Raw genomic sequence first — 26,235 nt, forward strand, 5'->3', positions numbered from 1 at the left:
GTATACTTACCATCTCATAGACAGCTTTTGGGCACATCTACCTGACGATGTGCAGTGAAGAAGGTTGTTTCAGTCACGGATGGTTCAATGATCATCAGGAACTGTGACCTCTCATTTGCTCACACCCTCGCTGAAAAAGTAAATTTTCCCTCAAAACTTTGTTTTTTTTTTTCTGTTGGTGAGTATATCAGACTTATATATGATAATACTGTAGTTCATGGCAAAACAAGGAATTTAAATGATTAAATATTAGGCTATTTAATTATTTTGAATCATATTTTATATGGATTACGATCTGTCACATGAGATATGCAATAAAGAGATTAAAACTAAATGTTTACCTGAAAAACAAGATCTTTCTTGTCCTTCGTGTTGAGATGTTAACATTTAGTATTTTATTTTGTAACGCATTTTACGTGCTCTGATGTTACATTATATTTAATTATTATAATTAATTTATTCGACAGTCCATCCATTTCCAATTTAAGCTCTCAGATGTGACAAAATGCCTGGTGCTGCCAATCCAAATCTTTGGAGTTTCTCTGAGTTACTGGGGCAGAGGAGCATTCTTGGAGTTGTAGTTTTGATTGCATGGTTAGTTCTGTTCCATCTTCTGGTGAATGTGTGGCTGCTGTGCATCTTCACCAGTCTGTTGGTTGTGCTGGCTGGATGGCTGGGATCTCGTGTCGCTTTGGATGCAAACAGCCTCCTTCATTTGGAGCACTTTTTGCCGCTGCGTCAGTCCCCTGAAGTTCACACTACCTCAGAGAGTGAACAAAGACTGGATTGGGAGATTCAGAGTGCCGTTGACAAGGCTGTGCGTGACTTTGTGTCATCCTGGTATTGCAGTTCTGTTTCTAAAGGAGGGGATGAGTTCGAATGGGAGGTGAGGGACGCCATGCTGGAGGCGGCCACTGAACTGAAGAGGAGGGCAAAGCAGGTGGACCGGAGAGCGCTGGCCCAGAGGGTTCTAGAGCTTTGCGGATGCCATCTGCAGAGCTTTAGCCAAGCCAAGGAACTCCAGCGTACGCTGCAAGAAGAGTCTGACCAAATGTTTTCAAACACACAAAAACTATGGAGATTGTACACTAGAGCTGATTTGCCTCACCCTGCCCTAACTGGCCCAGCTAACCAGCTCTGCTACACCAGAGCACTGGTAGATCTCCTCATGCACGTCCTTATTCCCAAATCTCACTTGGAAACAAGAACAGGCCGGTACATGGTGGGAGAGCTCATCACCTGTAATGTTGTTCTGCCCCTCGTGGCAAGAATATCCAATCCAGATTGGTTAAACCAGACCATTGTAGATGTATTCACCCAATCTACTGACAAAGAAGCACCAAGCCCACAGCAAACACCTCCAGAAGACGAAGAAGAATCTGTTGGCAGCTTCTGGGATTGTGACTCCCCAGTTACTTTCAACTGTCCTGAAACCTCCAGCATGCAGACAGCTTGGTCTGTATCCACAGCCCCCCTTCATGATTCATCTGAAACAAGTTTCCAGAGTCAGTGGTCCTCCGATGAAAATGTTCAAGGGACGAGAAGTTCCAGCATTCTTTTTCCAGAAAGAATGACCCAAAGTACAGCCGAACTGCTCAGATCTCCCTATCGCACCAGCCGCCTCTATAGACACACTGACTATGACCTGGATTCACCCTCTTCAGAAGAGAGACAGATATCTAGTGAGTCTTTGAAACGAACAGACTCAGATGATGAGAACTTCTGCGATTGCATGTCTCCTACAGACTTTTGTGGCCTGGTTTGTCTGGAGGAGGACACGTTGGGTCTTTTGGGGAAATGTTTCAGACAAAACGTGATCATTTCAGAGCCTCCATCACCGGAGGGAACAGTGGAAGAGTGTCCAGTCCAACCCCTGACTTACACATCAAATTCCATTCCCAGAAGCCTTGGTCTGGACTCGTTAGTTTTCGACAACTTGGGAAATCTAGAGGGACCGGTAACTATTCAGAACTTGCAAATCACTGGGACCAGCACAGCCAAAGAGCAAAGAAGCAACAGCACTCATCCTTATACTCTTTACACTATAAAGGTGAGATTCTCAGAAACATGTCAGAAATTACAGGAAGACATTTTCTTTATTGCATTTAATTTGGAACATGAAAAGCAATTTTTGGGGGTGTTTTCTTTACCTGTTTTACTAATTCAGTATTAATTGTGTTTACAATGGTGCTTTGTGTGTGTTCGTAGTATGGAACTGCAGGAGATTCAGAGAGCTCAAAGTCTGATCAGCCTGTTGTATATCATATGGTGAACCGGCGCTACAGTGAGTTCCTCAATCTGCAGACCCGTTTGGAGGAAAGGCCAGATCTCAGGAAGGTGATCAAAAGTAAGACATTTTTAAACGACAATAACGTAAGCTTATTTGAGTGACATAATGTTAAACATAAACGCATTTTATATTGGTCTACGTAGTATTAGACCTAATTAGTACATGTTGTCAGAATTGCATAATAAAAAGTAATATACACTGCCTTTCAAACGTTTGGGGTCATTAAGATTTTTTTTGCTGTTCTTTTGAAATTTATTTTTAACAAAGAATCCTGCAAGAATGCATAATGGTTTCCACAAAAATATTAAGCACCACAACTGCTATTAACCTTGATAATAATAAAAATTATTTCCTGAGCAATTGTTTCCTCAGCAAATTAGAATGATTTCTGAAAGATCATGTTACACTGAAGACTGAAGTAATGGCTGCTTTGCCATCACAGGAATGAGTTACATTGTAATATATTAAAATCTATATTAATATTTTCTGATATTGCTGTTTTTATTGTATTTTTGTACTTGCCATCAGGGCAGTACACTGAAGTCTCAAACCTTTTAAAAGGCAAATATTGTTCATGTAAAAATTTAATATCTGTACATGCTGTACTGAGATTGTAACTATAACTATAAATAGTTCTAACCAAAGATGTCATGTTGACAGTTAGGTGCATCATCTCAACCTTAATCCATAATAAAAATGTGTGCTCACATTTAAGATGTCAAAGGTCCAAAGAAACTCTTCCCAGACCTTCCCTTCAGCAACCTAGACACAGACAAAGTGGAAGCCAGGAGAAGCCAACTGGAATCATTCCTCAGGGTAAGAGATTTCCCTTCACTGATAAAAATTTGGGCAGATGAAATGTGACTTTTATGAAAAACCCTAAACTTGTTCTCTCTCAAACTTCCTTTTCGACTCCTGCAGAAACTGTGCACCATCCCAGAGGCAGCTAAGAGTGAGGAGGTGCATGAATTTCTTGCCCTCAACACTGATGCCACAGCAGCTTTCCAGAAGAAGCCAACAAGTTCACGCATTGACAAGGTCACTCTATCATGGGACATGACATACTGTACTTAAATTCCTTTTAATGTTTAGAAAGACTTTTAGTGTGACATTTCTGTTTCTTTTTGCATGTTTGTCTGTACGACATGTTTCCCATATAAACAGATGGTGGAGAACATAGTGGATACTCTAAAGACTGCATTTCCACGCTCAGAACCCCAGAGCCCCACAGAAGAAGGAGACCCACAAAGAAAGTTAGAATATTTGAGACTTAGATGACATAAGTCAAGAGAGTATTCCTATTGTTTTTAATTTCACAATCTGTCCTTTCATATTTCAGACCCCGTCTGAGATTCTCCAGTAAAATAGCTCCTACTCTTAACGTTCCAAGCCTGCAACCTAAAGTGACATACTCTTTCAGTGAACGCTGCTCAGTGAGTCTTTCATGTCATGCAAAAGCCACATAAATACAGTAGTCAACATTTGAAGTGGATCAAAAAAGTTAATCAAAGTTGTCCTAAGACAAGAATGGGTATTGTTTTGGTTTTAGGACAACTTTGATGAAAGGTTTTGATCCACTTCACACGTTGACTACTGTAGTAACTTGCAGTCTGTCCATGCAACCTGAACATAAACATACAGTATATATAATTAATATAATATTGATGCATTGTTTTGGAATGGAATGGCAGGGTTTTTACTTATTGCTCAAAATATCAAACATGTGTGATGACCCATGGAAGCTAAAAAAAAATCTGAGCCTGTGCCCATCATTACACTATGCACTTCTCTGTGAAACCTGTCAACTCTGAAAGGCCAAAATCTGCAGACTTGCTCTGACTTTCTGCAGTAAAGCAGCTGTGGCAAAACAATAGCGGTTCATTAACAATAACTGGCTCATATTGGATTCCCTGTGTGTTTATGGCAAACGCATCTCTTTTCATCTCTTTCTGTAGGTTCTTCGAGGTTTCTCCCTGCCAGATCTGGAGGGGTTTGTGGAGGAACAGGAGAAGCAGGTGGACGGGGGTGTCAAGAGTCATTATGCAGGAGGAGGACTCACGAGAGAGCAGAGATCTGTTGAAAAAAGAGGAAGAGGAGCAGGTAGATCAACCTTGAACTTTAAAAGCCAGAGCTTGAAACTCTTTTTTAAATATTCAAATGCGCATTGGAATTGTGTCTGATAATGTGACAAGGAACTTGTTGTACACCCGATCAAACTGGAGAGGGCAGTATAGTGTTGATGAACTACAACTTGTTATAGTTTTAATTATTTTATGTAAAATCAAAGCATTTATCTGATACAATCTAACCCTAACTTTACACAGCCATATTTGGATGTTTCAAACTGCTGTGTGTTTGTGATGGTGCAGACACTGCCCTGGCAGATATCGCTCTGAATATCTTGTGTTTGCTGATGAAGGACCAGTGGAGCTGGCTGTGTACAGAAAACATCCAGAAAACCATCAGACTGCTCTTTGGCACTTTTATTGAAAGGTGAGATACAGTCATTTGACAACTCTCATTTTAATTCTTAGCAGTTAAGACAATTTTAATGGTCATTTTAGTGGTGTATCCTTTATAGTCCTCCCTGTGTGTAAATGCACTGATCAAACTACTAATTAATGGCCAGTAATCACTTTCACTGTTCAGATTTAAAGGGACAGTCCATCCAAAAATGAAAATTCTGTCGTCATTTCCTCGTGTTGTTTCAACCGTTTTGGTTTCATTGTAAATGAACCGAAACTGTTTGGTTACAAACATTCTTTAAAATAGCTTCTGTTATGTTCCACAGAAGGAGGAAAGCCATACAGGTTTAGAAAGACATTAAGCTGAATAAATGATGACAGGATTTAAATTTTTGGCAGACTGTCCCTTTAAACAGTGCATTGTTAAATTTGAGTAATATTGTGGATTTTTAATTAAAGCACATTAGAGTTTGTACATGACTCAAAGCAAAATCAAGACATTGAATCTTGTAATGTAATGTAATAAACCTGTATCCCTTTATGACATTACTGTATCCCATCATGCTGGCTTTGGAGACAAGTCTGTTTAAGTGACATTGTGGTGACCTAGTATGAAATTATAGTAGTATGAAAATATAATCCCTTGTCAAGCTGAATTTTATTTCACAAGACCCTTGTTGAACCAGTCTATGAGAAAAAAATTTAACAACAGAAGGGTCGTGTTAAAATTATGTTTAATATTATGCAAATCAGCATGTAATTATATTAAAAAATGAACACTTGTTTTGGGCGAGGCTGGTCATTAATGGTTGTCCATTCATCCCTCTGCACAAGACTTTAAAGGAAAATAATTTTTTAGAAGCACGGAAAGCAGAGTTTCTCGTGCATGTGCTGCGTTCCACCCAATTAGAAGTAAATGAGCGGTGAAGTGCAGGAAGGTGATTGGACCGCAGCAGGGCTGGCTAATAACTGTCCAGCGAGATATTCAACAGGATTGCATCTGGTTCAAGAGGCTTGCGTCATTTGTGTGGGCCAGACATATGTAAGCTGTCATAAGCAGTTAGAGAAGTGATGGCGAAAAAATAGCAGCATGTTGTGAAAAGACCTCACAGGCCGTTGTTCCTGGATTGCCGTATGGTCCCAAGATTAATGAGTCCTTTAGTTTAATGATTGTTATTTATTGTAGATAAGGCAACAATCTCAGCACCCTACAAGCTGTCTCATGTACGGTAACAGATTGTTATCTGGTCTACACAAGTTTTTTTTTTAAAAAGTACACAGGTGGTTATGTTTGATAAATGGGCGTTGACTTTAAAATAGTCTTTTTGTACTCAATGGCCCAGTGAGAATAGGCAAGTAAATTTCCTGAGACTGTAACGCTGTCAGCTGGTAATCTGTATTATCTGATCACCTGTTGAACTTAATGGTGTTTCTTACTCTAAAAGGAAGAATCATAACAATGCATGTGGGTGTGTTCACACTTCCTGTGAGCTCATGTCTTCCTCATGAGGATTACAGCATTTTTACAGCATGTGCTATTGCTTCCCCAGAGTACCTCACTCCTCGTGCCAGTATTAATATTTGTTGCACGCACAGTGAAATATCCTCCATCAGTGCTTTCAGCAGGCCTATGCACTCCAACACAACTTCAGCTACAATAGATCAAAATTATGTTTTATTTGTTTCTCTCTGAGCAGTCAGAGAAAGGTTGTTTATTGGTTTAACGAGTACAGAATCAAAATATAGATTTTACTGCTGAATTATTATTATTTTTTTCTGTAAAACCTTTCACAAGATTTATTTTTGGTGTTTAATGATACTATAAATGGTAACATCATAAAGTCAATACATTATGCATACAACTTTCAAAAATGAGTTTACGATTATCCAAATCTGACAATGCAAGAAAACCGCATTTACAAAAGATTGTGAAATTTTTAGATTACTCTTTACTTGATGCCCTTATGTATAGTACATTGTAAGGGTATTCATAATATATACTGTAATGAATTAGATATGGTTGTAAGCAAAGTTAAAAGGAATTATAATAACTGCAGATTCCTTGTTCCATCTGAAATTGGTTTAAATGCATTATAATTTCGTAAGGTGTAACACTGAGTAGATACGTATTATGTATTACAAATATTCATGAGATCATACAATGCATTATAAGGTGCATTTTAAGGCTTAAAGTAAAGTGTTATCAAAATTTCTCACACAAACACCCTCTGCTCTTTGGTTTTTGCTACAGTTCAATAGCTTTATTTGATACAAGAACAAAATAAGGCATTTATTATGACCTTTTCTGGTTATTATGTATAAACAATGTATGACTGTGTATGTGAACACACTCCATTGCTTTGTCCTTTTTTATGATTAAATACTGCAAGTAGTGGGTTCAGTTCCTAGAAAATGCATGAACTGAGAAAAGCATATATCCCTTAAATGCAATATTTGAATAAAAGTGCCTAGCAAATGCATAAATATAAATGCAATAATCTCAAACAGAAGCAGAAAAACACACAAAAAAAATGTATGCAGATTAGCTAGCCATTCCTTGGTTTGCATTTGTACGTTAATATATGCTCAGATTTTAGTGCTTCATTAAATAAGTAGGCCATGTGTCTGCAATTCTCCTTGAGGCCTTGTCTGGTCACTTTGAGCATGTGTTTCTCGCATTGCCGTATTTAGGTTTGGGATAAAGTTAGAATTTTGGCCTCGCCCTTATTAAAACGCGATACACATAAGCCAAACGTGTTTTTCTGGAAGGTTATATTAGGATGGGCCTTATGTCTGTTAAATGATGTGACAGTTGATGCTGCCCTTGTCTGTATGACATCACCAGAACAGGACAGGTGTTAATTAGTGTGGCTAAAATCAGCATCTTATGTCAGCTGAATCTAAAGCTATTTTTTACGCATGACATCGTCTTAACTATTCCATGTGCAATTACTCCGGCATTTTTTTTCCCATGTGCTTCGGGGTCAGTACAACAAATGATACTAAGTATAATTAGGATGGCTGCAGTTTTAGAGAAATACTTCCTGTGAAAGAGGTGCACAGAATGTTCTGGTGCTGGATTCGGGGTGAGAGGTAGTTTAGATGCTGGGTTTTAAATGTATGAAGTGTTAATGCAGAGGTCAGTTGCTCAGATTGCTTGACCGGTTATTGAGTACTGGTCTTTACTGTGTGCAGGTATTCCTATAAACACACACAATGTATTGACAGGATTTGAATGTAAGCATATGCAGTGTCTTGAGCATATGCATGTGTTTTTGTGCTTGCGTAATTCATGACTTGAACTACTCAAACTGGTAGCTCTACTTTTTGAACTATTCATTAAAAGGACCAGCCCTTCTCTATATAAAGACACTTCTTGCCATTTTTTGAGGTACATCATCTTTTATTGCATCACATTCAGTATCCATCAAATTCATGTACAGGTAAAATGTGATTTCTTTTGCTATAGTGCTGAAGATTGACAGGGAAGTGCTCTTTGAAACTCTGAATATATAACAATGTTGCTTTTGTTCCTTAAAAAAATGTAGTTCCTTAGAGCTCCAGGGCATTCTTTCACTTTTATTTGCGCCCATATAAAATTATTGTAAGCAGCAATCAATTAAATTTTTAGAATTTAAGTTCTTTCCATAACACATAAAATGCCTATATTTATTAGTTATAAAAAATGTACTAGGTGTCCCATCTTACTCATGTCTTCATCACTCCTGACTCCATCTGGTAAACATTTGACTGTCCAGTACAAACTTCATCACAGCATGTCGTTGGGACCTGGAGTTCCGGAAATTTCTAATAATATGGAAACGAGCAACAAATATTCAAGCCTCACTGACCTTCCCTCTTCATCCTGTCTCCTTGAAAGCCAAGACAGAGATGGCCAGACATATGGTAATGCTCGCCTTTTCTCTAACAGCTTTGCCGTGATGGATTTTGACTTAAAGTGTGACTGGGATTAGAGACTGAGGTCCTCTTTAGTCTCATCTTCATGTCAGCATCTTGGCCTTGTAAAATAGCCATAGCTGTTTTATATCTCCACACTTATCGCCAGCTCACAGGCGCTTCAGGACAGTCTGTTCATATGTCTGCTTCGCATATATCATGTAAGACCAATTTCACCATTTGCCAGTAATGTGTTTGTTTAGTTTGGCCAACCGTTTTCAAACTGTTAGCGAGTGTGTCTTATCTGTCTGGTTTCAAACTGAATCATTGCTCCCCCAACAGCTATTTGTTCAAGTGGATCAACTTGCCACAGAATAATCATGAAAGCTTTCTGTTTGTTGTTCCAGAACTGGGGAGTTTCTCTGGTGCTTAGCTGGACAGTAATCTTGGAACTTATGGCTCTCTGTGGTTCAAAGCATGTACGGTATTGGCATCACTGGGGATGGAACATCTTCAAACAGGGTTATCATCTAACTGTTTTGGTCCATTTACTTCCTTCTCTGTGTGCTCAATGTGTGTGATGTGCCTTGGCTTCAGCACACACTCTTCATGCTTTGAACATGTACGGTAGAAGAGTGCTGATCGGTGTTGGGGAAAATTACTTTTAAAAGTAATGCATTACAATATTGCGTTACTCCCTAAAAAAGTAACTACCGTATTGACCCGAATATAAGACGATGTTTTTTTTCTTGGAAATACATCTGAAAAAACGCGGTCGTCTGATATTCGGGGTCTAGACTTTGACATGTCAGTAATACACCCACAACAATAGGTGGCGCCAAAACGAGTGTGCCATGAAATATGTAATGTAATGTGTGTTGTAATAATGTTAGAAGATCGCGAGTGAAAACAAAAGAAAAAGAAAATGCTTACGGCGGCATGAGTCGTGACAGACATGTTAGCCTGATCTGATGGGACCAAACTTCCTTTGTAAGTGATTTTAAAACAAGACAGTACCCAGATTTGAAGACTACAATAAGATTTCACTTCTACTGTTAATAAAATTTTGGTAGGCTACTATGAGATGGATAGCCTAAATGTTATATAATTCAGATGGGCTACCTGTTATTTCAATGGTATATCAAAAAGTGTATATTTTTCAATGTCATTGTTGGTACATTTTACCAGTATTTTACTTTCAAAACAAAAATTAAAATTTCCAAAAGGTACATCTGGAAAAAGGGGGGGTCGTCTTATATTCGGGATAATACGGTAATTACTTTACTTAGTTACTTTTTATGGAAAGTAATGCGTTACGTTACTTTTGCGTTACTTTTGCATTACTTTTGCATTACTTTTTAAATGTGAGCAGGGCTTGATTGTTTTTAATATAAGAAGTTCTATTTATAGCAAATGTAAAAGCCCTTTCGCACCAAAAAGTGTAATGAATAAACCTCAGGCTGAAGGAAAAGTAAATTAACGTCTGTACAGTAGAACGCAGGAGAAGAAGGTTCAACAGTCTTCAGCAATAAAAAAACAATGAAGCACAATTGTTAGTTTATCTAAAGTCATTTTTGCTCATTAGTGTGGTTGAACTAGATCATCAAAGGTCAGCAGCAAAGACATGGGTTAATAAAATGAGATTAGATACATTTGTGTTGTTTAACATTTAATTATTGTAGGTTTGCGTCATATTCTTTTAATATCGTTTTAATTCATTTTGATGAATACTAAATCTGTTTTTTTTTTTTGCAAGTGGGATGAATTAATACATATTCACATTTAGTCTAGAACTACAGTAACATCATGTTCACACAGCGCACACAATGCCTCTGTACTTCCGATTTCTCTCAACGTGGGGACAGAAGAACTGTCAGTCAGTAAATGGGGAAAAAAGTAACTGGCCTTACTTTTTTGAAAAAGTAACTCAGATATTTTCTTGTAAATTAAAAAGTAATGCGTTACTTTACTAGTTACTTGAAAAAAGTAATCTGATTACGGAACTTGCGTTACTTGTAATGCGTTACCCCCGGATGTGTCTCACTCGTCCTTAAAATTGAAGCTGCGGGCTCTTTGATCGCCCCCTAGTGGCTGGCTGCAGTACAGGTCATAAACCCCGCCCTCTCCATGTAAACGAATGGGACTTCAGTTAAAATAAAAAAATAAATTACACTTCCAATACAATTTTCCAAAATATGGTTTTGGTCATTTAAGGTAATTGTTATCACGCTGATATATGTTCAATTGTTCATTTTTGTGATACGTTTGATTTTAGCTAGTAATTTGATGCTATAAAAAGGGGGTGTGTCGTTATGGTTGATTGGGTCTGCGGGAATTTGGGCGGGAGTTTGATTCCGCGGCTACACCTCACGACACTACCGCGCAGACTCGGGCTCCAAATGAATCTCTACTGCGCAGACTCGGGCTCCAAATGACGTCATTTACTCAAGATGGCAGCGGCCATACTGAGATGTATTCGCTTCACTTTTCTATAGTGGAAGGAAGCGGAGACGCGTCGTCCATCTCTTTTACAGTCTATGGTTACCCCCAACACTGGTGCTGATACACAAAAAGATCATAGTCACTGACTTGCTGGAATGTTAGAATAATACAGGTACACGCATGATTATTTGAGAAGTAAACATAATTGTAAGTGGCATGGCATTAAATGCCTTGCTTAAAGTCAGCATGAAATAAATATTCAGCATATCTGTTTTTTAATGCATGCTATTGATCTTATTATGAATGATCAACCGTGCATATTTTATTTTTTGACCTCGTAATTTCTAATCAAATCTCCACTCCATTCTTACAATTGACTGCAAGCTCACATTCAGCCAGCTTGCTGCTATCTAATCAACAAACGATTCCTGCCCTACATATGATTTTTTCCCTTTTTCAATAGTCTGTTTCATTCAGATCTATGTCACAATACAGAAGAAAAGATCTGTCGCTACTTCAGTTACGGGCCGGCACTGATGTCTGGCTTTGACAAAGTTATTGTTGGTCTAAAACAAAACTAAAAGTTTTTCATATATGTGACCCTGGACCATAAAACCAGTCTTAAGTGTCAATTTTTCAAAATAAATAAATAAGCTTTCCATTGATGTATGGTTTGTTAGGATCAGATAATATTTGGCCGAGATACAACTATTTGAAAATCTGGAATCTGAGGGTGCAAAAAAATCAAAATATTGAGAAAGTCGCCTTTAAAGTTGTCCAAATTAAGTTCTTAGCAATGCATATTACCAATCAAAAATTAAGTTTTGATATATTTACAGTAAGAAATTTACAAAATATCTTCATGGAACATGATCTTTACTTAATATCCTAATAATTTTTGGCATAAAAGAAATATTGATAATTTTTACCCATACAATGTATTTTTGGCCATTGCTACAAATATACCCAAGCGACTTAACACTGGTTTTGTGGTCCAGGGTCACATATGACTTTACATCTCCCAGTAAGGCTTTATATGTCACAACTGGGCTTCATACCTTGCAATTGTGGATTTTTATCACCAGCCTAATGATTTTAACCAGTGTACAACCCCAGTAGGTAAAGGCTTGTACTTCCAGTTGAAATTCCATCTTTTGTAGAATATACTGTGCAGTTTACCTGCCTACAAACAAATGCGGACACAGGCCACATTTTGCACTTGCAAACCAGCATTAATGCCCCAGACGAACAAACTGCTCCAGTCTTTTGTCAGCAGGGTACTGCTGTCCGAGAATAAAATGTCCCACTGGAAATGTAAACCAAACGTGGGCCGGGAATGTTCTTGCTGTGTACACTGACATTGCTATGAAGTCACTGGGTTAGGATGCATTGGCCTTTTTGATTTCAGTGCTGACTAGATCCTGTTTCGTCCAGTCGCTGGATTTGGAGATGCCCATTTAATGTGGTGGCATAAACACCACAGTGGGTTGTATATTTCTGCAGCAGACCTCATGTCACCACTAGAGCATCTTGGCTGAATACTGTTTGGTCCTTATGGTCTGTGTGTGTGAAAATCATCTGTTCTGATGTTTTCGTTCTGTTTTCATGTTGCATTATGCCAGTTAATTAAACCTAATTCCGAGAACTCCATCATGTGCGTGTCTAGTAGTATAAATCATAGATTCAGTTGTAAAGAGAAGATCTGACTGTGTTTGGGGGTTCCGGAGAGCTTGTGTTGTACTGAAAATGATGCTCCTCTGTAAACAATTTGCACTAAAAAAAATCTTGCTCTCTTCGTTATGACAAGATTTCTTCATTTAATATTATTAGTCCACTGTTGGCTGACCTTTCTTAGCTGACACTTTCCAGATTTGCTGGCAATAATTTTGAACAGATGTAGATGACTTACTGCATGAACTCACTTACACAGTAACTGTAAAATCCCAGGTCAAATGAGCAGGTCCCAGTAGATCCACACATACTCAAGAAAATCATTCTGTGGTCTGACGCTGATCATTCTAAATGGTACAAACGTCAAAAATATATTCACTTAAACCCTACTCTAAAAAAAACCCTAGCCTAGCGTTGTGCATTTTTTCTGTTTTTATAAAACGTGTCAGGAGACATCAAAACAGCAGAAACATGGACATTCATATGCACTCATACAGTGAGGAAAATAAGTATTTGAACACCCTGCTATTTTGCAAGTTCTCCCACTTAGAAATCATGGAGGGTCTGAAATTGTCATCGTAGGTGCATGTCCACTGTGAGAGACATAATCTAAAAAAATCCAGAAATCACAATGTATGATTTTTAACTATTTATTTGTATGATACAGCTGCAAATAAGTATTTGAACACCTGAGAAAATCAATGTTAATATTTGGTACAGTAGCCTTTGTTTGCAATTACAGAGGTCAAACGTTTCCTGTAGTTTTTCACCAGGTTTGCACACACTGCAGGAGGGATTTTGGCTCACTCCTCCACACAGATCTTCTCTAGATCAGTCAGGTTTCTGGCCTGTCGCTGAGAAACACGGAGTTTGAGCTCCCGTCAAAGATTCTCTATTGGGTTTAGGTCTGGAGACTGGCTAGGCCACGCCAGAACCTTGATATGCTTCTTACAGAGCCACTCCTTGGTTATCCTGGCTGTGTGCTTGGTCATTGTCATGTTGGAAGACCCAGCCTCGACCCATCTTCAATGCTCTAACTGAGGGAAGGAGGTTGTTCCCCAAAATCTCGCAATACATGGCCCCAGTCATCCTCTCCTTAATACAGTGCAGTCACCCTGTCCCATGTGCAGAAAAACACCCCCAAAGCATGATGCTACCACCCCCATGCTTCACAGTAGGGATGGTGTTCTTGGGATGGTACTCATCATTCTTCTTCCTCCAAACACGTTTAGTGGAATTATGACCAAAAAGTTCTATTTTGGTCTCATCTGACCACATGACTTTCTCCCATGACTCCTCTGGATCATCCAAATGGTCATTGGCAAACTTAAGTTGGGCCTGGACATGTGCTGGTTTAAGCAGGGGAACCTTCCGTGCCATGCATGATTTCAAACCATGACGTCTTAGTGTATTACCAACAGTAACCTTGGAAACGGTGGTCCCAGCTCTTTTCAGGTCATTGACCAGCTCCTCCCGTGTAGTTCTGGGCTGATTTCTCACCTTTCTTAGGATCATTGAGACCCCACGAGGTGAGATCTTGCATGGAGCCCCAGTCCGAGGGAGATTGACAGTCATGTTTAGCTTCTTCCATTTTCTAATGATTGCTTCAACAGTGGACCTTTTTCACCAAGCTGCTTGGCAATTTCCCGTAGCCCTTTCCAGCCTTGTGGAGGTGTACAATTTTGTCTCTAGTGTCTTTGGACAGCTCTTTGGTCTTGGCCATGTTAGTAGTTGGATTCTTACTGATTGTATGGGGTGGACAGGTGTCTTTATGCAGCTAACGACCTCAAACAGGTGCATCTAATTTAGGATAATAAATGGAGTGGAGGTGGACATTTTAAAGGCAGACTAACAGGTCTTTGAGGGTCAGAATTCTAGCTGATAAGACAGGTGTTCAAATACTTATTTGCAGCTGTATCATACAAATAAATAGTTAAAAATCATACATTGTGATTTCTGGATTTTTTTTTAGATTATGTCTCTCACAGTGGACATGCACCTACGATGACAATTTCAGACCCCTCCATGATTTCTAAGTGGGAGAACTTGCAAAATAGCAGGGTGTTCAAATACTTATTTTCCTCACTGTAACACAGGTTGACCATCAGCAGATTGCTTTAGTTTGTACCACAAGGGGGCAGCACACACCATTAAGGTCTACGTCTTAACACAAGTGGTTATATAGTTGATGTCGTAGGTATGACTTAAAAAAATAAAGTCAGAGTACAGACTGCTTCTTCCTTTGTTCCCAAAAGAAATAATTAACTTAGCATAGAGTTTGCCATTTTCAGACAGCTGTCTTTTTATTTTTGCCAGACATTTGCCTTTTTGTTAGGTGATCTGAAAATGGGTGATTGAGTCTGACAGGTAGCCAAATGAAATTAGATCAGTGGCTCTGTCAGCTGTCTTTACTCTTCAGTCAGTGGAGAAGTAAAATCATAGCACAGGATATAACAAAATACACCTGAATTATGGGACAATTGTCCAGCATTCCCCATCATTCGGTTTCTTTTACACTATTGCCATTTGCACTAGTGTGAAATCTGGTATTGTTTGCTGAACGTACTGATTGTATTTATTTATTTACAATTGAACTGTTTTATATTTTATCATAATTTTAAAATCTAAATTAATCCTGTGATGGCAAAGCTGAAGTTTTAGCAGCCATTACTCGAGTCTTCAGCATCACATGACCCTTCAGAAATCAGTCTATGCTGATGTGCTGCTCAAGAAACATTTTTTATTATTATCATTGTTGAAAACAGTTGTGCTGCTCAGCATTTTGTGGAAACTGTGATACATTTTGACTTAAACTGAATGAGATGAACTTCAGTAAGGACGTTGAAGTGTGTGCAGTGCTTTTAAAGTGATTGGATGGGACAGAGCTTCTCTTTTGAACCTGTGTGTTTTTGTTTTCTCTTTTCTCTTTCTAGTTCTGTCTGTTTCTTTTATGCACATACACATGGACACAGAGATTGTTAGATAAAAACCTGTCTGTCAAGGGGTCAGATTTGATTATTATTCTGTGTATACTTGTACTAGAACATATTGTTGTATAACCCAATGATTTTATGGTTTTTGTGTTATCTGAACTAAAGCCTCGCCATATTTTCTTTTATGTCTTGGCAGAAGACTGTGTGATGAGAATCAAAATCAATAAAACCTTGCTTTTTAAGTGAGAGGAGGTTAAAGGACGCAGTGTGGATAAAGAACGCAATGTGGGAATCAGAGAAAGTCATGCATAATGTCATGTTTTTCAACTTGTGTGGAAGTACAGTACATTTTTATTGTGAAAGAAGTGATCATTTGGAGCTGTTAGATGTTGTACAGAGGTTATGTCACATCTCTAACTTATATATCCATCCACAAACATTTATACAATTTTTAAACAAACAGCTGTTTTCTTTAATTGTCTCCTAGTTTATGAATCTTTACATTCAGGATAGCAAAACTTGCATGATTTCATTCTTATATATATATAAAAGACACCTGGGAGCCAGAAATCTTGCTGATTGATAGGCGATCAAATACTTATTTCACTCATTAAAATGTAAATTAATGTTGTTTTGACCCAGCGGTTGGGTTACTGCCCAGAAGTTTGGGTTAAACATTTAACCCAACTGTTGGTTGAAAACAACCCAATCGCTGAGTTTGTCCTAATTTTACCCAGCGCTGGGTTGTATTTAACCCAGCTTTTTTTTTTTTTTTTAAGAGTGTACCATTAAAATTATTGACTGATCATTTCTTTGTCAGTGGGCAAATGTACAAAATCAGCAGGGGATCAAATAATTTTTTTCCCCACTGTGTGTGTGTGTGTGTGTGTGTATGTATGTATATATATATATATATATATATATATATATATATATATATATATTAGTGCTGTCAATAGATTAAAAATTTAATTGCGTTAATCAAAGTCATGAACTGTGATTTAATCATGATTAATCACAAACTTAAAATACTAGGATTTACCTGTAAATGTGTTGAAAAAGAAATGCATGAAACTAGTTTAAGGAAGCAGAACCTTTCACACTTCCGCCAGGTATGAGACATAATCCTTATTATTCTTTTATCATTATTCTTTTGTTTTTATTCAGCCATTATCAGCCTTTAAACTGGCAATAAAACATTTACCAAGCCACATCGCTCAATCCCAGTATACATTTACCCAACTATTATCAAAAGTATTTCTAAATAAATACAACAAAACATTTCTTGAATGAATGAATGAATGAATGAATACAACAAAACATTTCTTGCGACCTTACGTTAAGTATTATGACAAAATGCATTATGAAGAAGAATTGGACCTGTTCTGCAGCTGCATTAGAGCTAACATTAGCATCATGCTTCATAAGACAATTCATGAGATTAATAATACACTTTTACTCAGAACTCACTTCAAACCACCATCGAGTGTTTGTAATAACTTCCTTTTATGATCACACGTGGAATTTGGTCGTTTACTGTTGTTAAAATATGCTATTTATAGCCTTTTATATCGCTGCACAAATTAGCATTTCAGATGCTTACACATTCATCTCAAGAAAATCACATACAGACCATATCTATCGTAATCGTGTGTTTATTATCTTATATAATCTATAGTGGCTGTTGTCATGTTTATTTCTGCTGCTCTGCTAAAACTCACGTTGTTTGATGTTATAACCGCCTCTCTGTTCTTAAGTTGCCATGGATAAATTCCAAGTATAATACACATTAGTAAAAGGATCTATTTAAATTTTTATTTGTCTATATACACTTTGAGCGGCCACGGTACATTAAAAAAGTAGCCCAAAAAACCCGCAACCCACGGCTCTGTTATTTTTTCCCGTGACTGTATTTTCAAAATAGCCCACTTGTGCCGTTACCCTGGCAACACTGGTGCTGTACCCTCATCACACAATGATAGATAACCTTCTGCGCTGCGATGACGGAAAGAAGTTGGGGTCCAACCTTATCAAACGATTAATCTGCGTTAAAAAAATATTAACGCGTTAAATTAGTTTGATTAATCGCATCGTTAAGCGTTAATGTTGACACCTAATATATATATATATATATATATATATATATATATATATATATATATATAATATACAGGGCCTAAAACTAACTTTTGCCACACCTGCCAATGGCGGTGACGTGATAAAATTTACCAGCCAAAAGATTTTTTTACCGGCCATGAAACTCTTTTGCAAAACAGGCAGTCATCGTTGAGATTCTTGTTCGGCAAACGGAGCAGGCCATCGTGTTACGCCTGTTTCACACATACTCAGTTTGCAGTGTGAATGTGGTACGTATTTTTTCCACATGTTAACGGATTAGAGCAGGGCTTCATTTGAGGGTCATATTGAACTGAAAATTTAAAGGTGGCCAAGGGGGTAGGGGCCGTCCCGATCTCTTTCTGGGGGGACCTATTAAATTGAAATCTAAAATCTATAAAAGGTTAACATTAGTGCTTTCTGTCAATCGATTAAAAAAAAAAATCACACATTTTTTGTAATTAATCATAATTAATCGCATATTTATATTGTCATAATTTCACACTGAACCTCCAAATTAACGTAGAAACAACATAAAGATAGTATATTTTAAATGTGTTTTTAATGGCATCTTTTTACTAAGTAGCCTATTATTAATGAAGTATTGACACCAATACTGCTACTGCATGATGTCTCTATTAAATGCATTTCCCCTCGATTTTACCTATTCATTACAGCCATTCAACATAGTATTGAAAGCCATTATTTTTTACATTTAATAGGCTCTGAAATATTAAGTGATAACAATATTCACATAAACTATAAATTGCATATGCATAAGCTATACAGATTAATCTTTATTAATCAGCGACTAGAGCAGTCGAGTGATCTCTCTTTTTCTTTTGTTCCTTGATTTACATCAATGACAGACTTCAGCAGGTTTTATTTTAAAAGCAGTGCTGTCTCTTTAAAACCTGATGCACATGACTCGATCTGACACATCCTATTTTCTCCAAACTCTTTACGGTCATTTAAGACTTTATAACTCATTTAAGACTACGTTTACGAGGTAACTGGCCAAGACCGCGTATTTTAACATAATTGTGTGTGTTTTCGTCCGTTGAAGCGCTAAACTGGTGCGCTGTGTACTGCGGCTCGGTGTATGTGTACAGACGAGTGTAGCCTACTTCACTGCACCGGTTTCTGCGGCGTAACCTCAGGTATGTGTCGCCACATTCTTGAGTTATGAAGAATAAAGAAGGGAAAAGTTAAACTTCCGAAATGAAGCAGCAATATATTCTCAGGTAAAAGTTATTGGAATCGTGTCTAGGGACAAGCTGGCATCACACTGCTCTGACCTTATCAGCCCGTTTGTATCCTGTTATTTGATTCGCTCTTGTCGCTTATGACAGAACAGCTAACCAGTCACGATGAGCTCATCTTGGGAAAAGAAGATTATTTTATTCGCTCAAGTCAGAAACAGCGAATCTCTTTAAAAACTGGCGGTTGTTCTTACTACATTGCATTATGTTTCGGAAAAGTTTTACCCGCCAACTGGCGACTGACACGGTTACATGTACTCGCCAACTTCAATTTTTACTCGCATTTGGCGCTTGGCGAGTGTTAATTTTAGGCCCTGTGTATATACAGGTGCTGGTCATATAATTAGAATATCATCAAAAAGTTGATTTATTTCACTAATTCCATTCAAAAAGTGAAACTTGTATATTATATTCATTCATTACACACAGACTGATATATTTCAAATGTTTATTTCTTTTAATTTTGATGATTAGAGCTTACAGCTCATGAAAGTCAAAAATCAGTATCTCAAAATATTAGAATATTACTACAAAGAAAGGATTTTTAGAAATCTTGGCCAACTGAAAAGTATGAAAATGAAAAGTATGAGCATGTACAGCACTCAATACTTAGTTGGGGCTCCTTTTGCCTGAATTACTGCAGCAATGCAGCGTGGCATGGAGTCGATCAGTCTGTGGCACTGCTCAGGTGTTATGAGAGCCCAGGTTGCTCTGATAGTGGCCTTCAGCTCTTCTGCATTGTTGGGTCTGGTGTCTCTCATCTTCCTCTTCACAATACCCCATAGATTCTCTATGGGGTTCAGGTCAGGCGAGTTTGCTGGCCAATCAAGCACAGTAACACTATGGTCATTGAACCAGCTTTTGGTACCTTTGGCAGTGTGGGCAGGTGCCAAGTCCTGCTGGAAAATGAAATCAGCATCTCCATAAAGCTTGTCAACAGAAGGAAGCATGAAGTGCTCTAAAATTTCCTGGTAGATGGCTGCGTTGACTGTGGACATCAGAAAACACAGTGGACCAACACCAGCAGATGACATGGCAGCCCAAATCATCACTGACTGTGGAAACTTCACACTGGACTTCAAGCAACATGGATTCTGTGCCTCTCCACTCTTCCTTCAGACTCTGGGACCTTGATTTCCAAATGAAATGTAAAATTTACTTTCATCTGAAAAGAGGACTTTGGACCACTGAGCAACAGTCCAGTTCTTTTTCTCCACAGCCCAGGTAAGACGCTTCTGACATTGTCTCTGGTTCAGAAGTGGCTTGGTAGCCCTTTTCCTGAAGACGTCTGATTGTGGTGACTCTTGATGCACTGACTCCAGCTTCAGTTCTCTCCTTGTGAAGCTCTCCCAAGTGTTTGAATCGGCTTTGCTTGACTGTATTCTCAAGCTTGCGGTCATTCCTGTTGCTTGTGCACCTTTTCCTACCCAAATTCTTCCTTCCAGTCAACTTTGCATTTAATATGCTTTGATACAGCACTCTGTAATCAGCCACACCTTTCAGTAATGACCTTCTGTGACTTACCCTCTTTGTGGAGGGTGTCAGTGTTCGTCTTCTGGATCATTGCCAAGTCAGCAGTCTTCCCCATTAATGTGGTTTCAAAGAACAAGAGATACCCAGAATTTATACTGTAGGGATGGTCATTTATTCAAACTCAAATGTAAATATTCTAATATTTTGAGATACTGATTTTTGACTTTCATGAGCTGTAAGCTCTAATCATCAAAATTAAAAGAAATAAACATTTGAAATATATCAGTCTGTGTGTAATGAATGAATATAATATACAAGTTAACACCTGTGTGTGTATAACACCTGTGTGTGTGTGTGTGTGTGTGTGTGTGTGTATATATATATATATATATATATATATATATATATAATATTAATTGTTGCCCAGCACTAGTATGTACATATACAGTCATGACCAAAAATATCGGCACCCTTGGTAAATATGATCAATGAAGGCTGTGAAAATTAATCTGCATTGTCAATCCTTTTGATCTTTTATTTAAAGAATTCACAAAAATCTAAGCTTTCATTGGATAATAAAAATGTGAAATGGGGGGAAATATCATTATGAAATAAATGATTTTCTCTAATACACATTGGCCACAATTAACGGCACCCTTTTATTCAATACTGTTTGAAACCTCCATTTGCCAGTTTAACAGCTCAAAATTTTCTCCTATAATGCCTGATGAGGTTAGAGAACACCTGACAAGAGATCAGAGACCATTCCTTCATCCAGAATCACTCCAGACCCTTTAGATTCCCAGCTCCATGTTGATGCTTCTTATCTTCAGTTCTCCCCACTCATTTTCTATTAGGTTCAGGTCAGAGGACTGGAATGGCCATAGCAGAAGCTTGGTTTTGTGCTCAGTGACCCGTTTTTGAGGTTTGTATTTGGATTATTGTACGGTTGGAAGATCCAAACATGGCCCATTATAAGATTTCTAACAGAGCCAGTCACTTATTGATTTTTTTATCTGTTGGTATTTGATAGAATCCATGACGCCATGCATCTAAACAAGATGTCCAGGACTTCTAGCAGAAATATAGGCCCACAACATCAAAAATACAGCATTGAACATTTCATTTCATTGTACACATGGGGTACTTTTTATTCCTGTGTTCACCAAACCAATCTTGAGTGTTTGCTGCTAAAAAGCTCTTTTTTTATTTATTTTTTTCATCTGACCATAGAAGCCAGTCCCATTTGAAGTTCCAGTCGTGTCTGATAACTGAATATGCTGGAGTTTGTTTTTGGATGAGCTAGGAGAATTTTTCTTGAAACCCCATGTGGTGATGTAGGTGCTGTTTGACAATTAGTTTTTTTAGGTTTTCTGACCCCGAGATTCAACTATTTTCTGCAATTCTCCAGCTGTGGTCCTTGGAGAGTCTTTAGCCACTCAAACTCTCCTTCTCACCGTGCATTAGGACGATATAGACACACGTCCTCTTCCAGATAGTTTCATAACATTTTATGTTGATTGGAAATTCTTAATTATTGCCCTGATGGTGGAAATGGGAATTTTGACTGCTCTAGCTCTTTTCTTAAAGCCACTTCACTAATTTGTGAAGCTCAATTATCTTTTGCTGCACATCAGAAATATATTCTTTGGTTTTTCTCATTGTGATGGATGATTAAGGGAATTTGGTCTTTGTTTTCCCTCCTATTTATATTTCTGTGAAACAGGAAGCCATGGCTGGATAATTTCATGTTCATAATCACCCTGGAGTACTCAAAATTACGAATATGAATGGGAATATACTTCAGAGATATTTTACTCATAAGAATTTCTAGGGGTGCCATTAATTGTGTCCAACGTGTATTTGAGAAAAACATTTATTTCATAATGATATTTCCCCCCATTTTAAATTCTTATTATCCAACGAAAGGTTCGATTTTTGTGAATTTTTTTAAATGAAAGATCAAAAGGATTATCAATGCAGATTAATTTTCACAGCCTTCTTTGTTCATATTTACCAAGAGTGCCGATATTTTTGGCCATGACTGTATGTGTGTGTATATAAGTGTGTGTGTGTGTGTGTGTGTATATATATATATATATATATATATATATATATATATATATATATATATATATGCTATATGTGTATGTATATAAGTGCTGTCAAACATTTAATTGCATCCAAAAAAGTTTTTGTTTACATAATATATGTGTGTACTGTGTATTTATGTATAAATACACACATACAGTATACATTTTGAAAATATTTACATTTATATATATTTTTCTTATATTTTATATTATATATACATAGATTCAATATATAAACATAAAATTTTTCTTAAATATATACATGCATGTGTTTGTATTTATATATATATATATATATATACATAAATATACACAGTATACACATATATTATGTAAATAAAACGATTAATCGTTTGACAGCACTGATATATACACAGTAGTCAACATTTGAAGTGGATCAAAAAAGTTCATCAAAGTTGTTGGGTATTGTTTTGGTTTTAGGACAACTTTGATGAAAGGTTTTGATCCTCTCTCTCTCTATATAAAATATATATATATATCTGTATACTTCATAGTCATGTCTAGTTCGTAGTTATCCTTAATTTTATAACTTACCTTGATGTAATGAAATGAAAGTTGGCCTACACATGAAGTAATATGACAAGGGAAGAAAATATATTATTTGTTTCATCATATTTTACTGGAAGGTTTTTTTGTGGTCTCGACAGTGATTACCTGTTTCCACCGTGCAGCATGACTGGTTGTTTAGTCTGTGTCCATGCATGCACAAGTGTGTTTGACTGAGGCATCGAGGATATGTGTTTGTGTGGTAGTTTCCACAAAAAAGTATTTTGAGTAATGTATATCAATTGTATTTAGTTCGGAATTACAGTTTCCTACAATATGTTTATGTGTGTATGTCTGTCTTAGTGTTTCTGTGTGTATGTTTGTGTGTAGTGTAGAGTAAACACATCATTTTAGCCGCTATTTCTGGAGAGCAGGCACGCAACCCTGGAGACCGGTTTAGCTCCCCACTGTCAATCACGCAGATGACATGCAAAGAGCTCAAGGGACACGTGCACCACATAACAGAGGAATGGAAAAATAAAGAGATGTGTTCAGCCAGCTGTTAGTAGAACACTGGCCCCTCCTGACCTAATGCTTTCTAAGTCTCATGCACTTGTGGAGTTTTTGTTTCCTTTGCCTGATTTTAAAGTGTGCAGATCTGTTTTAGTGGTGAGGCTTGATGTGCATAATATTAGCCTTGAGATTTCAAAGAAAGTAACAGAGGGATAAAGATAGGGGTGATGACAGGGCCTAGCTGGAGTGACAATGAATAGGTTATAGTCCAGAGCAGTTGACATTCGAGACACATGTATCACATTTTCAGAGAGGAGTGTAGGTGCTGAAGTCTTTGTAAAGACTTTGACTTGAATTGACTTGAACTGCATATGTTATTACATAACAGATTTTAAATTAAGATTTTTTTTTTAGTCATGGCCACACTGTGACTGACAATTGATACGGATTTCCTCATTAGATTGCAATTTACAAGCTCTAATTTTGATTCAATGTTTTGATTCAATTCCCATACATTTTGGTATTCAGCTATTATGTCAATTTTGAGAATTTCACTCTCTACTAATGCTTATTCATTAAAAGAACCAGCTTATGAGAGTAATTTCTTTCAGGGCTATACTGTCATGCGATATGATTTTGATTCTCTAAAAAGAATCAGCTCATAAGAATCAATTGCTTCTGGAATCAGGTTACACTGGTGACGCTGTATGTTTTTAATTCTCTAAAAAGAACCGGCTTATAAGAGTCACTAGATTTGGGAATCGGGCTACACTGGTCATGCTGTATGTTTTTCATTCACTTAAAATAACTGGCTCACAAGAGTTATTTGTTTGTTGGGAATCAGGCTACACTGGTCACGCTGTATGTTTTTGATTCACTAAAAAGAACCTGCTATTAAGCGTCACTTATTTTGGGAATCAAACTATAATGGTTATGCTGTATGTTTTTGAATCACCAAAAAAGAACTGGTTCATAAGAGTCATTTGCTTGTGACTTGAGCTACACTGTTCATGCACTGTTTTTCATTCACTTAAAATAACTAGCTCACAAGAGTAATTAATAGAATTGAATTATTTGTTTGTTGGGAATCAGGCTACACCGGTCACACTGTATGTTTTTGATCATAAGAGTCATTTAAAGTTGAGTGAGTTCAACTTTTACATAATTTTATACATGAATCACTTAAAACTACTTATGCTTCCTTATGGTAGAATGGTACTGTATTTGAAAACTCCTCAGAATCCTAAGGTCTATTCTTTTTTTTTTTTGTCTTCCTGAGGTGGTTAGACGTAGGTATAGCCCACCTAACCAGCGCCCCATGCTGGGTGATCTACCTGCGTGTTCTCCAGGATGCAGTGTGGCCCGGGGGTGAGCTGCCTGTGGTGCCTCGACCAGAGAGGAGCCCAGAGCAGAGAGAGAAGACAAGACTCCAATGCCTACACTGCCTCATGCAGCTGTTCCCAGGTCAGCTCATACCACAACATTACAGCCGCTTGAATGGAAGATCTTCAGAATGAATGAGTTTTTCATATTGTACCTACCGTTGTAACTGGTGCATGAAGAGCTTTCATTGCAAGCACTGACATAAAATTGTTGTTTGTGTTTTGTGTGAATTGTAGAGTTAATTACAGACATCTTTGGCTCTGAGAAATGCAGGCTGGTATGGGAGCATGTGCTGGAATCTCTACAGGACCCCAGTATCAACAGGTTATATATTCTAAATCCAAAAAATAATCTTCAATGATCTCTCTTGTTGCTATACTGTATAAACTATTGTATTAACAATTAACACTTGTGTTATTTTGTATGGGGCCATTCAGGCACTTGGTTTACTGTATTTTTGACCTGCTGCTGGAGTTCCTTGTTCCAGAATTTTCTGAGGAGACGTTCCAGAGGTCTTTACTTCAGAGTCTCCCTGGGGATATAGAGAGAACACCATCATCTGCCTAAAGGCACTATGTTTCTTTTCTTCCCTCTTTCAAAATTAGTGCTGTGGTTTTGAGATGAGGAGATTTGGATGTGTTTTTATCAGTTTGGCTGGCTTTGTAGACAGCTGTTTTTGTCTCACAATTTCTATGTCTCTTTAAAGTTTAAGGTTTAAAGGGATAGTTCACCCAAAAATGAAAATTAGCCGAAGATTTACTCGCCCTCAGGTCATCCTAGGCGTGTCTGACATTCCTCTTTCACATGAACACATTCGGAGTTATATTCAACATTGTCCTGTCTGTTCCAATCTGTATAATTGCAGTGAATGGTGCCCGTTTCTGAATCCGAAAAAAAAAAGTACCCATCCATCGCAAAACTACTCCACACGGCTCCAGGGTGTTAATAAAGGTCTTCTGAAGCGAAACGATGAGCGTATGACGAAGCTTCTCCCCGGAGCTTACATTGCACCTTTTGCGGTGCCTACGTCATACGCTCAACCGCCTTGTCGGTAACGTGCCTGCTTGAGAGACCAGAAGCTGGACTAAACGGTTTATGAAGTTTTAAGAATCTACATTTTTCTTAAACTAATGCTTCGTTTTGCTTCAGAAGTCCTTTATTAACACCCTGGAGCCGTGTGGAGTAGTTTTG

The 26,235-nt window shown here is 37.7% G+C and overlaps 1 protein-coding gene across 6 annotated transcripts; it reads left to right on the forward strand.

Moving 5' to 3' along the window:
- snx19a (sorting nexin 19a) lies at positions 1–26,235 on the forward strand. 6 transcript variants are annotated; one of them, XM_058775924.1, is made up of 12 exons: positions 1–138; positions 468–2,050; positions 2,209–2,347; positions 3,006–3,106; positions 3,212–3,328; positions 3,455–3,543; positions 3,630–3,723; positions 4,246–4,390; positions 4,660–4,783; positions 24,941–25,125; positions 25,281–25,368; positions 25,482–26,235. In XM_058775924.1, exons 2-12 carry the CDS (start codon positions 506–508, stop codon positions 25,609–25,611), a joined length of 2,757 nt encoding a protein of 918 aa, XP_058631907.1. In that variant the 5' UTR covers positions 1–138; positions 468–505; the 3' UTR covers positions 25,612–26,235. The 6 variants fall into 6 exon arrangements, with proteins under 6 accessions (XP_058631907.1, XP_058631906.1, XP_058631909.1 ...); XM_058775923.1 differs by having other exon boundaries at positions 13–178; XM_058775926.1 differs by lacking the exon at positions 3,630–3,723 and having other exon boundaries at positions 13–178; positions 4,710–4,783.

This window comes from Onychostoma macrolepis, chromosome 05, assembly GCF_012432095.1.
Source record: "Onychostoma macrolepis isolate SWU-2019 chromosome 05, ASM1243209v1, whole genome shotgun sequence".
In the NCBI taxonomy this organism is placed as follows: Eukaryota; Metazoa; Chordata; class Actinopteri; order Cypriniformes; family Cyprinidae; genus Onychostoma; species Onychostoma macrolepis.

Excerpts from the sequence above, each read along its gene's own strand:
- snx19a (XM_058775924.1), top strand. The coding sequence starts at position 506 with ATGCCTGGTGCTGCCAATCCAAATCTTTGGAGTTTCTCTGAGTTACTG. Across the intron at positions 2,051-2,208 it reads ATACTCTTTACACTATAAAG|TATGGAACTGCAGGAGATTC; the intron begins GTGAGATTCTCA and ends GTGTGTTCGTAG. Across the intron at positions 3,107-3,211 it reads AACTGGAATCATTCCTCAGG|AAACTGTGCACCATCCCAGA; the intron begins GTAAGAGATTTC and ends CGACTCCTGCAG.